Source organism: Microchirus variegatus (genome assembly GCF_963457635.1).
Source record: "Microchirus variegatus genome assembly, chromosome: 8".
Classification (NCBI taxonomy): domain Eukaryota; kingdom Metazoa; phylum Chordata; class Actinopteri; order Pleuronectiformes; family Soleidae; genus Microchirus; species Microchirus variegatus.
In genome coordinates this window covers 306,170-322,095 of record NC_139809.1, presented here as the reverse complement: position 1 = coordinate 322,095, position 15,926 = coordinate 306,170, and the positions used below count along the sequence as shown (strand labels likewise).

At 43.0% G+C, this 15,926-nt stretch overlaps 1 protein-coding gene across 11 annotated transcripts in view; it reads right to left on the bottom strand.

Annotated features, from left to right (window-relative positions):
• Positions 1-2,142: 2,142 nt before the first annotated feature.
• Positions 2,143-15,926, bottom strand: part of mical3a (microtubule associated monooxygenase, calponin and LIM domain containing 3a) — an 88,780-nt gene continuing 74,996 nt past the window's right edge. For 5 of the 11 annotated variants that reach the window (XM_083893441.1, XM_083893438.1, XM_083893446.1 and 2 more), the window contains 13 exons: positions 15,673-15,765; positions 14,905-15,066; positions 14,435-14,497; positions 13,251-13,325; positions 12,998-13,111; positions 12,822-12,901; positions 10,715-12,734; positions 10,537-10,631; positions 8,964-9,014; positions 7,450-7,557; positions 4,990-5,083; positions 4,169-4,219; positions 2,143-3,233 (listed from right to left, as the gene is read on the bottom strand). In XM_083893441.1, the coding sequence (XP_083749567.1) occupies positions 3,145-3,233; positions 4,169-4,219; positions 4,990-5,083; positions 7,450-7,557; positions 8,964-9,014; positions 10,537-10,631; positions 10,715-12,734; positions 12,822-12,901; positions 12,998-13,111; positions 13,251-13,325; positions 14,435-14,497; positions 14,905-15,066; positions 15,673-15,765 (3,095 nt within the window). In that variant the 3' untranslated portion in view covers positions 2,143-3,144. The remainder of the gene's footprint in view (positions 3,234-4,168; positions 4,220-4,989; positions 5,084-7,449; positions 7,558-8,963; positions 9,015-10,536; positions 10,632-10,714; positions 12,735-12,821; positions 12,902-12,997; positions 13,112-13,250; positions 13,326-14,434; positions 14,498-14,904; positions 15,067-15,672; positions 15,766-15,926) is intronic. The other 6 variants (XM_083893443.1, XM_083893440.1, XM_083893445.1 and 3 more) reach the window with 4 other exon arrangements.

The window sequence follows — 15,926 nt, the reverse complement described above, 5'->3', positions numbered from 1 at the left end:
ACTGAGCCTGATAACAATGAGGACAAGAAAAGGGGGAGATGGGCAAGAGGGGTAACCCTGTTGTCCTTATGGTTGCCATGGTAACCCGCCACAACCGTCAGCCAAGGCGGCGAGGGCTACGTTACCTTCAGGGGACCAGCAGGGGCAGAAGGAGAGGGGTCTTCGGCGTGGCATCCCCACAAAGGGCTCAACTTCCACAAGACAGAGGGGGAAAGAGTGTGAGGGAGTGATGTGAAAGGATATATTGATGAGGAAGAGAGGGAGAATAATGGACAAAATGCAGGAGGAAAAGCAGAGATGTAAGCGTAAGAGTAGAGGACACAGGGTGAGGGAGGACAGGTGAAGGGTAAGGAAGAAAAAAAACATTAAGGAGAAAATCAAAGGAGGGTAAGGAGCACTGTGATAGGACGAAGACAAATCACCTAGTGAGAGGGAGGTGGGAGAGATCATCTGTGTGGTGAGGATGAAAAAAGGGTAAAAATAGGAAAAGGAAACAACAGAAGGCAGAAAAACTGAGCCCAAAAGAAAAGAGAAAAAACAATGCTCCTTTTTTTTGATCTTCCTTCTGCAATATTCTTCAGATATACTTTATTTCACCCAGAACTCTCTATGGCAGGTCCACAGGTAATTTCATCTCATTAAAAAAAGCCATTACTGATCACCAGCAGATTCATCTTCACACGCAGATAATTGCTTCTTCTTTTAAGAAGTTTCAGCCTCTCCTTGTAAACATTACTTGAACATGTTTCGACCACTCGGCACAATTTGTCTCCAGAGTGGTGACTTTTTAAGTGTATCTCCATTTTGAATTGCAAATGAGTATTTATTTCTTATATGTACCAGCAAAACACAATTCTACAGAGAGGAGATAGTGGATGCTGCTCTAATAAACCCTCAAAATCAAGACTGTAAAGAAAGTGTAGGATGAAGAACAAATTATTTAACATGGGGGAAGAGGTTCAGGGAGATTATGGAGATAATTATAGGAAACAGACCATAGATAAAAAGACATAAATGAAGTATGCATCATTACATGACATTAAATTGAGATGGACACAGAGCTCTTAAATTGGAGCTGAAATGTGAAATGCTTGATAGTAGTTACTACAAGGAGAAGAAAAACAGAACTAAAGTTTGAAATGCTACCAGTTTTGGACAGATCACAGCCCTAAAGTCATGTCACGGCTTCACCAAATCATGCAAATACGCTTATGAAATGCACCGTAACCACCAAACATTCAATAAATCATGTATTATATAATTGATCAAGTAGGGGATGAAAATTGAAAATCCTGATCTAAGTGTACAGACACACTAACCCTGGCTATAGTGTTGGTGCCCCCTGCAGGGCTCAAGCACAGCCATGCTGATACAGCAACTATGCACCTTAAAATATGATGTTGGGTCACAGTTACAGTTCCTCATCCCTCGATCAAGGCAGACAGACAAGACGAGCCTTCAGGGAACAAAATGTCCTTGTGCAGACACACCACACCCAGTTTAAAATGAATATTAGAATCGATGACACCTCGTGACCCCGATAAGCCAAGTCATCAACATTAATTTGTAAATCAAAGCTCCACACAATCTCCTGTTTGATTAGTGACAACAACCAGCAGCAAAAAACCCACACAGAGACGCACAGGCCCTGATTAAATATGAGGATACGCCCTTTTTCCTCCTTCACGCTGTAAATACAATGACAAAGACACTTTTTTTTATATAAAAAGTCTGCAGACTTCACAGCAGACGTGAGGAGGAAAACAAAAGATGCCATCGACTCATGTTCAAACAAGGCCACAGTCTACAGAGAGAACAACATACACCACATGACGTCTTACCCAGACACAGCTGACTAATCACAATTAGACAAAGCAGCGGAGGGTCAAGGGATTACACATACACACTACTACACACGCCAGATTATGCACACACACACACTCATTAATACTCATGGAGTTGTGCAACTGAGCAGGTATGAGAAAGTCAAGGAAGCCTTTGCCGAGGCAAAAAAAAGGACAAAACTAAAGCAGCACAGAGATCAGCGTGGAGGCTGCAAGTCAGGCCAGGGTTAGGGTGTGAGTGAGATCAGGAGCAGGTTATAAAATACATGCACAGAAGATGTGGGTATTTAGGGCTCTGTGCAAAGAAAAGTGTGCGTGACACTGTGTTTGAAACCTTTCCTTTCAACAAACATTATATTGACAATTTTAGGCGAGACTTGAAAGGGTCAGATTCACATAATCTTAGAGCAGAAATCTAGTATATGCTGTAAAGTAACAGGCAGATTAGCACATGTTGTCTTTATACTGGGTCATTTTTAATTTAAGAGATAAGTCTGGTATTGATCCACATTCTTGTTACCACTTGTTATCTTTAACCCTTTAACGTCTAAGCCTCAAAATGTCTGGGTTTTTTTTTGCTTATTTTGACCAGATGTGCCAGAAAATGTCCCATGACTAAGTGGAGATAAACAAAAAAAGTATAGTTGCACAAGAACACGAGATTTTGCGTGTTATCTTCTCAGCTTTCAGAAACTGCTGTAATTTTGTTGTGGCATAATTACGGTAATGCAAAGTACGCTTGTGCAAACGTGTCGTCATTGATGTGCTCGGTGTTAAAGGGTTAAATACTACTTGCTAAAATTTCTAATACTTATTTTTTAAAAAGGTAAAATGTTCACTGTGGTATTAAAAAGTCACAGCCACCTAAATCCTGTACATGCAGTATTTCACTGAACTGCTCTTCAGCTCTGCCTCTCACTGCAGTTTGTATCTCTTCCTGCAGTTTGCAGACGTGCTTTGCTGCAGAGCAACAAATACGTTACTCATTAATTTGTTCATTCATCATTCATAAGTTTATGGAGATCAAAGACAATCTAAAGAGGACAGCATGAGGCCAAGTGTCTGATCTCTGTTTGATGTAAAGAGTGTCTGAACTAAAAACCCACAGAGGGTGAAGGGATGGGGGAAATTGGGAATGGGGGAAGAGGGAGGAACAAGTATTAAAAACAGAAAGTATTGCATGGAGGCTACAAGCCAACCAACCAGTCAGTCAGTCAGCATTCAAGGGAGATATGAGGGGTGCAAAGCTCAAGTAGTAAAAAAAAAAAAAAGTGGGAGGGAGGGGAGATAGGGTTAGCCATTAGGTTAGTTTCAAAGCGACAGATTTGAAATACATACCGCCCAGATGCAAGTCCAGGATTTCACTGTAATTAGAATCTCCCCAATAGTCTACAATGACAGGGATATATTAGAGATAGGAGTTATTTTACACAGCCCCAAACTGGGCACACAAACAAAAATCCTCAGCAAACCATGCATGTTCTTGCAAACACACAGATACACACACACACACACACACAGAACAAAGAGAGTCCATCAGTATTCACCACGGTGCATAATGTGGTTTGTGTTGTGTAACATGACATTTCCCAAAAATATGATGACAGGCAGTTACATAGATTTGCTGTCTTGCTGTGTGTTGCACTTGAGTCTGCTTAATTTCACACAATTAACAGCATCGCGCTGACAAAGCAGCTCTTACCAAGTGCATTTGATTCGATTTGAAGTTGCACTGCGCTCAGACAACGAGAGAAGAATTGAAATTGCACTCGCGTACGATCCAATCCACTTTGACCAATGTTTGATACTTAGATATTTGCTATTGAAAAAGAGCAGCTGAGTGGTAAATAAGAGCTCAGAGTGCAGAAGAACTCTCATTTTATAGATTATATATTACTTTAAAAAAAAAAGTAATAGACACGATCCTGGCAAACATCTCTATCACTCAGTCACTCAGCCATAGCAAATACCTGCAGAAAATATTGTGATAAGGGAGACGTCAGCCACTAAAACAATTTCAGTTTGATTTTTGATCACATTATAGAAAGAGAAAAAAATAACCTAACGTGATTTGAGTCTAGAGTACAGGAACTCTCCTCGTTGAGAGGCAGTGAAGACAAAATACATTCAGAATGAAAACACACAAATCTATGTTGAGACACCGACTGCATGCAGCTCAGACTGACGATGACATGTCATGAACAAACAGGATCGACAACGTTCAGAGATGGAGAACTGTTGCAGTGTGTCATCACAGATGGAGCCATTGTCACATGTCATTATTTATTTTTTTTAATCAAAGAAAAGAAAACTAAATCTAATACCTGATCTTCTTTTGTGCTGTTTGGGTAATGTATAAGTACCTTTATACAATCCTTTAAGAGAATAGAGTGGTAAACAAGTTAAAACATAAACATTTGATTACAGGAACAGCTGATGGGGGAAAAGTAAATGGTTATTTGGTTGGTGAGGAAGTGTCACATTAGAGGGAATGATCATGTTCAGCGCATCTAGATTACATTTGCATGATACAATTTTTATTTTTTATTTTTTTACAATAATTTAGGACGGAATAAGCTGTCAGGTCTGCAGAGGATAACGTTCCACACTCCCATACAAAAATAAAGAGGTGTGTTATTGCTACTGAGCACAGTTTATGCCTCACACGCTGATAAAACTCTACACAATAATGAACTGCGCTGCTCGCTGCTAAATGATGTCTTCTTCATCTCAGAGGTGGATCGTCTGTGATCGTCCCTTGTCAAGAACAATTGGGGTTTATTACTTTGAAGTGACAAAGCTGCATTTCTGCTCGCTTGAGAACAACTGAATGAAGCGCAGACGGCGACTTCAACGTGATCTAAGTGATGGCAAAAGGGCAGCCTTTGTGAGGTAATGCATTTTTATGTTTCATCATCTTAATCTTTGATATAATTAATCCCCGCAGAGCAATAGAGAGGAATGAACTGACATTATAATAACAATAAAAATTGTCTCACAAGGCCACTTACTTCACCTTTAAATTCAGTGGAAATGTGTGAGCTGCAGCAGAAGCAGCTCTGCTACACATTGAATGACCACATTGATTGTTTCCTTTTTTTCTTTTCTTAAAATGCATGAAGGTGTAAGTGACAAGTTGTTTTACCTGCTTCTCCTCGCAACGCTTTCTCCACAGCTACACCTCTCTCCTCCAGCTGCCGCTGCTTCTCCTCCACCTGCTCCAACTGTCTCTGGATAATCTGAGGGGGGGGGGGGGGGGGGGGGGGGGGGGGGGGGCAGGGTGACACCGTTAATGAAATGCACTCGAGCGCAAGCAAAACAAACAGTGGCAGCACAACACTTTATATAAAAACAACTCAAGTTGTCTCACAGAGAACAATAACATTCACTGTGAATTACAAGTCAATTCGTCCAAAAACCTTCGACAGGAAGCAGCTGCAGAGCTGCAGCGGGTGCAAAAGTTTATTCTGGTGAAAGTTCAGTAAAGGTACAGGTAATCTCCACCCGTGTTGATGTCTCCAGCCTCCTCCCATTGGCATTAAAAATATGATTTCACAAACGTTCTCTCTCATCTCTCGACTCCAAGCTCTCACTTCTTATTGGCAGTGACATGGAAGAGGAGGCAGTGATGGAGAGGAAGCTGCTCAAATCTTTTTCAGGACAGTTTGACTCAAGTCAAAGTCATTTTCTTTGCCGAGAGGAGATTTTTGCCGCTGAATGATTTGCTCCATCAAAAAGAGGAGCAGAAATTGTAGATGGATATGGACCATGTCTGTGGAGTCAGTCAGGTAAAAAAAAATCAGATTTGAAGTAAAAATTCTACGACCAATGCGTCTAACCACTAATGATAAAATATGAACTGTGAGCTCTTAAAGTGGCAGGAACATTTTTAAGGCAATTATTATCATTTTAGAATACTTCAGTACAATTACAGTGATGGATTACTATAGTCTGTGCTGCTGCAGGTGGCATTAGTTTTTGACTGTCTGATAGAGAATAATAAAGGTGAAATAAATGAATATATTTACCCGTGACTACGAGAGAGATTTGCCTTTTGCCAACACATCAATTGTACAGTATGGACAGCACTTTACTATAAAATAATTGGTGGCTGAACAGGTTTAAGAGGTTCACAATGAGATACAGTCTGTCCAAAATGAGCAGAAAGTGCTTAGTTAGAAAATCTCGGGGCTCGACTTTATCAGTAAGATGCAGCAACAGGAGCTAAATGAGAAGCAGCGGTCGAGGCTCAGTAAATAACCACTAACAGGAGGCAACATTCAAGCCAGTTAACTGCAGCTCCAGGAGAAGAGCTGAGTCAGTGGAGAAGAAGCCTGATGTGGATTTACAACATCAATCGCACATGATTTCCTGACCAAAGCATGAATACGGGACTCATCCCAGGAGGGGAAGGGATTCACATAGGAGTGGTAGGAAAACAGGAAAAGGAGAAAACTCGCAGTAGCTGCAATAACAACGTACTAGTCTTCCTTGAGTTCTAGCAAACCTCATTGAACATGCATGAAATGTCCTGATTCTGAACCTAAAGTCTCAGAGACAACAGATCAACTTTCACACAATCATTTACAGCAGTGACATTATTATTTTGGTCATTTCATTATTTATTTCATATAATCTGTGTTTGATATAATTCCAATGCCTCGTTTGGATCCACTCCAGTTTATTTGGTCCCATCTGCACTGAGCTCGTATACATTCTTGTACAACATTCTGAGTGAGAACACCATTAAAACTAAATGCCTGACCTTGAACCTCACCCTAACCTAAACCAAATTCGAAGAATCACCCTAAAGTCTTGACCCTCAGAAATTCCATTATAGATGTGAGGACCAGCCCATAATGTCCTCACAAGGTCGCGTTTGAATCAAAATGTGTCCTCAGAGTCACCGTAATCATCACAACTAAGTGCTAAAACCATGTCTTAACCCCCCAGAAAAAGCCATTTACAGATGTGAGGACCAGCCAAAAATGACCTCACTCTCTATGATTTATATGAGTTTTGGTCCCCACAAAGACACAAACACAACACACACACACACAGTACATGCTTGTGGGAACACTGTGAGAGAACACAGCTGTAACTCAGGTTTAAAACAGTGACACCAGGATCAAAACACCTGTTCAGTAAACACGTAGAGAAACAATATTCCCACCATTCGGGTTGGATTAAAACGACATGTTGTAAACAAACACAGTGTTTGTTTTGCTAAGAGAGAGCTGATGCCTCCACATTCTCTACCTCCTCCTCCTCCTCCTCCTCCTCCTCCTCCTCCTCACAGCAGCAGAGCAGACAGATGACAAACAAGTCTGTTCTTTCTCTCTGAACTTCAGTGAGGAATATTATTTATTTTACTGGGAGTGACTATTTGTTTTATATCTGAGTAATAGTAGTTTGACAAGTAACAAACTGAGACTCAGCATCAGCAGATACTCATAAGTAAAAAGGTTGGTGATACGTTTTCATACACCATGTTTTCAACATGTGCAAAAATCTATTCTGCAAAAAGACCAACATATTACCACAGACACTAAAGATAAACACCTCATCATGTGGTCTTGGTGCAGAGTGACAGGTGGTCAGTTACCTGAGCTCTGTGCAGCCTCTTCAGCTCTTCCTGTTTCGCTTGTCGACGAGCAGCTTTCTGCACTCGTCGCGTGAGCTTAGCATTCAGCTCCTCCTCTGTGTAGGTTTTCTGTTAAGACAAGAAAAACTGATTAAGTTGACTTTTCTTCTTTGTTTTTAGGAGCTGATAATCTGTACAAGTGGCTCCGCAGGAGAGGAGAGGAGAGGAGGTGAGAGGAGAGGAGAGGAGAGGAGAGGAGAGAGAGGAGAGGAGAGGAGAGGAGAGGAGAGGAGAGGAGAGGAGAGGAGAGGAGAGGAGGTGAGAGGAGAGGAGAGGAGAGAGAGGAGAGGAGAGGAGAGGAGAGGAGAGGAGAGGAGAGGAGAGGAGAGGAGAGGAGAGGAGAGGAGAGAGGAGAGGAGAGGAGAGGGAGGAGAGAGAGGAGAGGAGAGGAGAGGAGAGGAGAGGAGAGGAGAGGAGAGGAGGTGAGAGGAGAGGAGAGGAGAGAGGAGGTGAGAGGAGGAGAGGGAGGAGAGGAGAGGAGAGGAGAGGAGAGGAGAGGAGAGAGGAGAGGAGAGGAGAGGAGAGGAGAGGAGAGGAGAGAGGAGAGGAGAGGAGAGGAGGAGAGGAGAGGAGAGGAGAGGAGAGGAGAGGAGAGGAGGTGAGAGGAGAGGAGAGGAGAGGAGGTGAGAGGAGAGAGGAGAGGAGAGGAGAGGAGAGGAGAGAGGAGGTGAGAGGAGGAGAGGGAGGAGAGGAGAGGAGAGGAGAGGAGAGGAGAGGAGAGAGGAGAGGAGAGGAGAGGAGAGGAGAGGAGAGGAGAGAGAGGGAGAGGAGAGGAGAGGAGAGGAGAGGAGAGGAGAGGAGAGGAGAGGAGAGGAGAGGAGGAGAGGAGAGGAGAGGAGAGGAGCATCTTCTAGAAAGAGTGGATCAACATCAACAACACATTATTCTTCCTTCCATCTTCACACATTATCATTTCATTGTAACATAAACATCTTGTAAAAACATGTGACACTAACATAAGCTGCTGTTATCGTCACATTGGAACCTTCTGTAGTAATAAGTGTGTGAGTGTAAGCAAGAGCATTTTCCCCTAAGGCTGGAACAAGTAGTGAGAGAAAGCAAAAGGAGAGTCGCTCTGAGGGAAAATGTGTTATTACAGTTACACCAGACTGTAACAGTGACACAGTGACAGATGAGCAAGTTAATCATTATAACAGTCAGACAGGAACCTGATATACAGAAAGGCAGAAGTATCAAAGTCACCAGAAAGGTGAGAACGACTGTGTTTTTGACAGAGAGGATTTCCAGCAGTGAGTGAGTGAGTGAGTGAGTGAGTGAGTGAGTGAGTGAGTGAGTGAGTGAGTGAGTGAGTGAGTGAGCGAGCGAGTGCTGCGGTCCGACTGTCACATGCATCCAGAGAGGACAGTTACAGGTTGAGGCCTGATGCACATAAAGTGTTATAACCGACACATGCGTGGGGGTTAGGGAGTGTGTGTGTGGTGGAGGGTTATGAATGTGAATGTATGTAATACTACCTTTGTGGCGTATGATCTCTTGAACGCCAGTGCGTGAGGAACATAAACAGACTTGGGGGACGACATAAAACATAAAAAAAAAAGAAAAAGGGGAGGAAACAAACATGATACAGGTGATATGATTAAAATGGGTTAATGAATTATGTTAAATTGGTCAAAATAAAAACAAACAAACAAACAATAACTGAGCAGGTATGATACAACACAACAGGCAATGTTAATACACTGTCCCAACGTGTCTGTGTTAATTCAAAACGAGTCGAAACGAGACTAACAACAACTAAATCACAAATCACGAAACAGACTAAGAGCAAATACTTCAGAGACTTTTCTTCCCATAAACCGAGAAGACAAATCTAGAAAAGTATAATCATCAATGTTCTACACACTAGACAATTCATCTGGGCTCTAACACAAGACCTGGCATGAAACACCTTTGACCTTGAATTTCTGAAGGTGTATTTATCCAAACTCAGATCAATATTTGTGGGGGGGGAATGGAACCACCCACTCTCTCTTTTCCCTTCATGCCTCTGGATGTGAGCTCTACTGGATCTATATCTAAACCACCAGATACACGTACACAGACCACAAAACAGTGCAGATGATCATTTTGAGTTTCAGCCATCAACACAATCAATGCAAACTCATTCAAACATATGAGCTTATTTTATAGAAATGCGTGTGTGTGTGTGTGTTAAATGTCTCCAGAGCAGATACTAACTGAGGTATGACTCATACCTCAGTTAGTAACTTATGCATATTTAACACATCGCTGTGTTCTTTTGTTCAAATGCCACGAAATAATAATAATAATAAAAAAAAAGGTTAAATTAATATATAAATAAACTGTTTTTTAGGTCAGTCACAAAAGCCAAAGGACAAGTTAAGGAAAAGCTGTGAAGATCTTGCATTTCCTGCTTCTTATTTAACTATTGATGTGCTGCTGCCTCTCTTGACCAGGTCACCCTGCGAAAGAGATATTGATCTCAATGGGTCATTTATTTGGTTAAATAAAGGTTAAATAAAAATAAATAAAATTCACATCTCTAAGTGTTGATAGGAAATTCAAAATCATTCACCACCACTGCACAATACCTCATCATCTTCTTTCTCCTTTTCTCGATCAACCTCTTTCTCCCGCTCTATCTCTTTATGCCTCTCTTTCACCTTCCTTCTCTCCTTTAACTCTCTCCTTCTCTCCTTGTGCAGTTTCTCCTCCTTATTCGCTCCCTTTTGCAAATCTGACACTAGGTCAAATATGTCTGTGTGTCGCTATAATGTGGAAGAAATTATTCAAAAGCAAAGTTTTTTTTTAAGGAAGCAAAACAGAGACAGACATTTTGATTTTAATACTTCAAACAGACCAGGAATAACATTTGGACACTGAAACGGTTCTGAATCTTCATGAAAATGATGATTCGTCCTAACTAGAGATTCCTTATTGTTTATGCTTTAAAAAGCTAGTTTTTACTCAGTGTCAAGAGGTGTTTACAATATAAAACATCTTAGTTCCACCATCAAGTAAGTCAGTCAGCGATGCTTTACATGCCAGTGTTTTTTTGTTACTCACATCTGCCTTTGACTTCTGGAAGGATCTCTCCAGAACGTCATCACAGGAGAGGTCCGAGTCCTCGGAGAAGCTCAAGTTTCTGCGTGTTTTTAAGTCTGAAAACATGGAAGAAGTAAAGAAATTTGTTTCCACCCTCAAATTCAAAAACGGACTTCAAGCACTGGATCACCTCTCTCACCTGACGACGTCCCAGGAGATGATGCTCTCTTTTTCCCAGAGTCCTGAGTGGTGGAGCTCGAGGACGGCGAACCCGGACACAATTTCTCCCCCTTCTTCTTTTTGTCCTTCTTATAACCCGAGAACACGGCCTTCCATAAAGACTTGTGTTTGTGCGGCGTCTCCTCTGCACCAGAGAGTCTGCTGCTGTCATTCTTGGCTTTTTTCTCCTTCTTATTCTTGCGCGGAGAGAAGAGGGAGTTTCTTTTCTTGCTCTTGCTCGTAGAGGAGCCGTCAGACGAAGCCACCGAGCTGTCGAGGCTCTTGTTGCTGTTGAAGAAACGCTCTGGCAGAGTCTCCGCCTTCTTTGACTCCAGGGCTTTCACAGCCGATGTCTTGGGTGAGCCGGCTGACTTCTTACTTTTAGTAGCAGTATCTGGGGTCACACTCCAGGCTACTTTGGGTATGGCACCCTTGTCAATGTCAGATTCTTTCATTTTGTTCAGCTGCTTGGCCATGGCATCTTTCAGGACCTGGCTCTTGACCGACTTTTCTCTGGCCCTTATTCTTTCCTCGGCGATCTCCTTGGCCTCGGTGGAGAATTGAGTCGCTCTTTGTTGCTTGATAACGGCGTTGCTTGCTGTATTGGGTTTGCCATTTTCCTTTGCGAGAGCCAGGTGCAGCGGAGGTTTTTCTCTGCTGGGCTTGCTCGTTGGTGGTGTCTTGTACCTGTTCATGCTCGTTTCTGGTGTCCGTTCATCATACGTCTCCTCCACGTCATCGGCAAACGGAATCTCCTCCACTGTCTCCACGAAAGACTTCCTTGCCTCTGCCGGTCGAGGCTTCTTCTTCTCCCTCATGACAACCACTGGAGCTGGCTCTGGTTCTGCCTGTGGTGATGAGACTTTCCTTGGTGCCGGCTTGGGTGCAGACACAGGACTCAGCTGGGTCCTTGGAGAAGGGACGGGAGTCTTGGTTTTCGCGGGCTCTTTGGCACGCTCCGATGGAACCTTTTCTGTCCCGTTGCTCCAGGACACTTGGTGTCTCTGCTGTCGGAGCACAGCTGGCGACTGATTAGCAGGCACAGGCGGTGGCGGGCTGGAGGGTGGAGTGAGCATAGTGGAGTCGGACATACTGTAGCTGTCACTGTTTGCGGTCTGGCTAGTGACCATGCTACCATTCAGACCCAAGCCAGAGCTGCTGCTGAGGTCCCACTTATCAGAGACCTTGCCCTTGGGCTCCACGGGAGCGAGGGGTGTAATGACCTGACCCTCAAGAGTGATGTTCAGCCTGCGAATAACGGTGCGACCAGTTAAGGCAGGCTTCTGTCCCTCAGACATGTCAGGAGACTCTGTCTTTACAGGAGTTGTGTCCTGTGTTGGAGCCTGTACAACACTCTTCTCTAAGATTTTACTACTGCGATCCAAAGGAGTCAAACCAAGGCTTTTTCTTATCTCAGCACTCTTTAGCCAAAACTCCTCAATGATGTCTGATTTTTTAGAAGAACTTTCCTCTGTTGAGGAGTCTATAGACTTCGGAGGCTCAGGCGTGCCCTTGTCAGTTTTGTTCATGGGTGTTGAAGTGACCGCAGGGACAGGCTGCGTTCTCACAGGTGAGTCTGAGGTGAGTGGTGACGTTGGCTCATGACAAGGCAGAGGCTGGGAACAGAGTGGGGAGAGAGGGTTACCTGTGAGAGGGCAAATAGAGTGAGGGTAAACTGGAGATTTAGGAGTGCAAGTCTCTGGGAGCAGTGTGGGCTGAGAGCACATGGGTGAGCTGACAGGAGACTTGACGGTGGAACTGACGGGTGACTTAATTCCTGGCGTGATGGGAGAGGCAGCAGGTGATTTGGTGGGAGAACTGGGTGGCAATGTAGCAAAGTCATTGACGGGAGAAGTGGCCAGAGCAGGAGAAGGAGCAGGTGAAGGGCGCAGGGGGATTCTAGCAGCTGGAGAAGGCAGCGTCATCCCCTTAGGCTTCGTTTCCTCTGGTGTGAAAGGATCTGGGAAAAAGCAGGTGTCAGGAGACTTCACAAGAGGTATCTGCAAGAGAAAGAGAGAACATAGATCAGGATTTACTCAAAACTGCAATCAAATACCTTCAACTTGTTAAGTCTGGTGCTATGTTACCTGTGTCTCAGGTTGTGGTGACAGTTTGAAAGGGGAAAGGATGACGTCTTCTTTCTGAATCGGGCTGATGCTGGATGGTTCTGTGTGCACAAACGAGAAAAATGTGCTGCGTCAACGTGGATTCTTCTAAGACATAAGCAAGTGAGCAATTTCAAAGAAAGAGAAGTGACATTTACCAATACTGGAAGCTTTTCCCCCACTTTCTGATTTCTGGTCGTCTTCAAGAAGTTCCTCACCCTGCTCTGATCGGTGCAAACGAGCCTCAGCTTCAGCATCTGAAGGGATGTCATCTGGTATAAAAACATTATCAAATATTGAATCATTATAGAGAACTTTAAAAATGTTCCTGTAAATTGTCATCATGGGCTCTTTCTGGATCAGAGGTATTATTGGCTCATGCTCATTATTGCTCGTTTGAGTCGAGTTCACCTTGATCCATCTCTGTACCAGGCTCCATTTCTGGGGTGTCTGCCTCTGCTTCAAGGTCTTCATCCTCACAAGGTTCTGTCGCAACAAAGACACGTGTCAAGAAATGAGTTGAGAGGGTAAAACATGATGCCTTCAGCCATTAACAGAGTTTTGATCCCTTTGAAACATCCTACCATCCTAAGCTCAACAGAACCTTTGTGATTGTCTGTAGAATTCAAAAAAGCTAAAAAAGATAAATTTGAAGGGTGGAGCAAAGATATTAAAGGTAGATATGAAAAGACTTCACAACTAAAGTCTTTTTCTCACTGAATGATTTAAGGAAAATGCTCTCTCAAATAAAAAAATAAAATAATACAATATGAATCTGCCTATAAATAAGAACAAGCATTAGTAAATGCATGCAGTTATCCATTTGGCGATGGATGAACTTTTAAACCAAGCAAAAGCACAACCAAAATGTTAATGACATCAGTTGAGTTCTTGCTAGTAAATTTGTTGGAAGAGACCAATAAAACAGTAACAGGTAAAAATAATTTGTGCATTTTTGAAATGCTATCACAACATTAGCCGCCGTTTGTGATAAATGCACTTACAAAAGGCCTTTGTTCACGTGTGCGCACACAAGCACATGTACTGGAAAGAACATCTGTTTCTGGTGAACTCAAGCTTTTAACCCACAACACAAGTGCTGCCCATGAATCTAAAATAAGGCTCATTCCATTCATTCAAGCTTTTTACCAGTTAATAAAATACCAACAGCCTCATTCTCTGGACTTTGTCACCAAGTGCCATTAACGGGTTAGTCCAAAAATATATCGGTAACAGCTCACATTTTACCCATCGTGGAAAGAAATTCTGTGGTATTGAGTGTTTAAAAGCCTTAATAGTTTAATGGGTCTGTGACAACATCACACTGCAGGAATACAAAGCTAAGCAAAGAGAAAAAAACAAACATATTTCTGAGTGGTGAAAAGGATAAGGTGAGAGACAGGGTTATGAAAGTTGAAATACAGATGCTGTTCTGTTCCCAACTCTCAGGAGTGATAGCCTTATATCATGCATGCTCGTGAGTTTACTGGTCCCCACACGTGTTGCTGCATGCTCCAGGAAAAGGCCATGCTAACAGACAAATAGAGTGCGAGTCTAAGGCGGGATTGCAATGATCCCTTTGAAGTCTGAGCTACCTCCAGACATGGACTCCAACCAGACTCTCACTGCCTCGTGTCGGGCGGATGTGTGGGCAGGTGCTATGTTCAAACCCAAAGATACGGAACAACAAGGGATAGATGGCGGGGGAAATAACAGCAAAGTAATTAGACACATGGGAAAGAAAACGGCAGAACACAAAAGAATCAAGCAGAACAAAAATCAAAAGGAACTGACGAGGGGGTTAAGTGGTGCACTGGGATGTGAATGGAGAACTTTAAGTTCATCCCAGCAGACCAACAGTGACTCTGAATGACAAAATTAAAAGACTGGAACAAAATTAGACATTCCACAAACACAAAAAGCAATCAACAACAAAAAATACACAACACGTAACAAATATTACAACAGAACACAGAGCAGCCACACTGAAAATTAGACCCTGATCCTTAACAGTGTGAGGCACACAACCTCAACCAGGTGTCCAGCTCCTCTGGGTTAGGGTTACCTGTGGAGGAGGCCTGTGTGAGCTCAGAGGGTTGTGAGAGTTGGGAAGCTGAGGTCAGCTGACCGTCCTTGTCTCCCTCAGAGTCCAGGTGAGTTCTCACCAGACCTGGAATGGCTTGAGGATCCACAGGCTGCAAGAGCTGTTGAATCTTTAGGTTCCTAGCTAGATGAGCGCGTCACCGCGTGTCGCAGCGTTGGGGGTTTTATAGTTGCGGTGAGGTTGTGAGAAACCATGAAGGAGGACGCAGACAATGAGAGATAAGGGAGTAGTAGAGGAACACAGAGGAAGAGGAAAATGACAGGAAGGAAATGACAAACATGAGGAAGAGGCAGAGAAACTATTAGAATTCATTGGTATTAAAAAAAGAAATATCTGAGGCAATGAAGAGGGAGGCTGCATGCACTGCACTGCAAAAAAAAGTCAAACCATGGTAGTGAGCTTCAAAAATATACTGGTTTTTTTTACATATGCAGCACCTAGATGGAAAACACAAAACTGTCTGGTATTTCTCAGTTTAGTATATTAAAGCCGTGTACAAAATCAAATGTATTAAAAAGCAGGTTAAAGTGAAAAGAAACACTCTTTCTTTCAAAAACACAAGGCGATCAACAAACCAAACCACAAATAATAAACAAAATAATAATAATAACAATAAAAAGAGAGGGAAAAGAAGTAGATATTCTTTGAAATGAAACCCAAACCAGCCAGGATTAAACCACACACTCAAAAGTTACTGCAAACACATTCACAGGCAGGTTCTGCTGCTACCTTTAAATGTACCAACATCCTCTTCATCTGTGAGGTACTTCTCCAGCCAAAGGCCAGACTGAAGCTCTCTGTCCCAGGGGCAGTAATCTCCCTCTGCCAGCAGGGGGAGACACAGCCCCACCAGACAAAAAAAAGAAAGAAAAAAAAATGCGGACATGATGGACATGATGGGAGTTGATGAAGAGGAGGAAGATGTGGAAAAGGAGGAAGGAAGAGGAGAGTAATGTTTGACACGGTGAAAGTACACATGGATA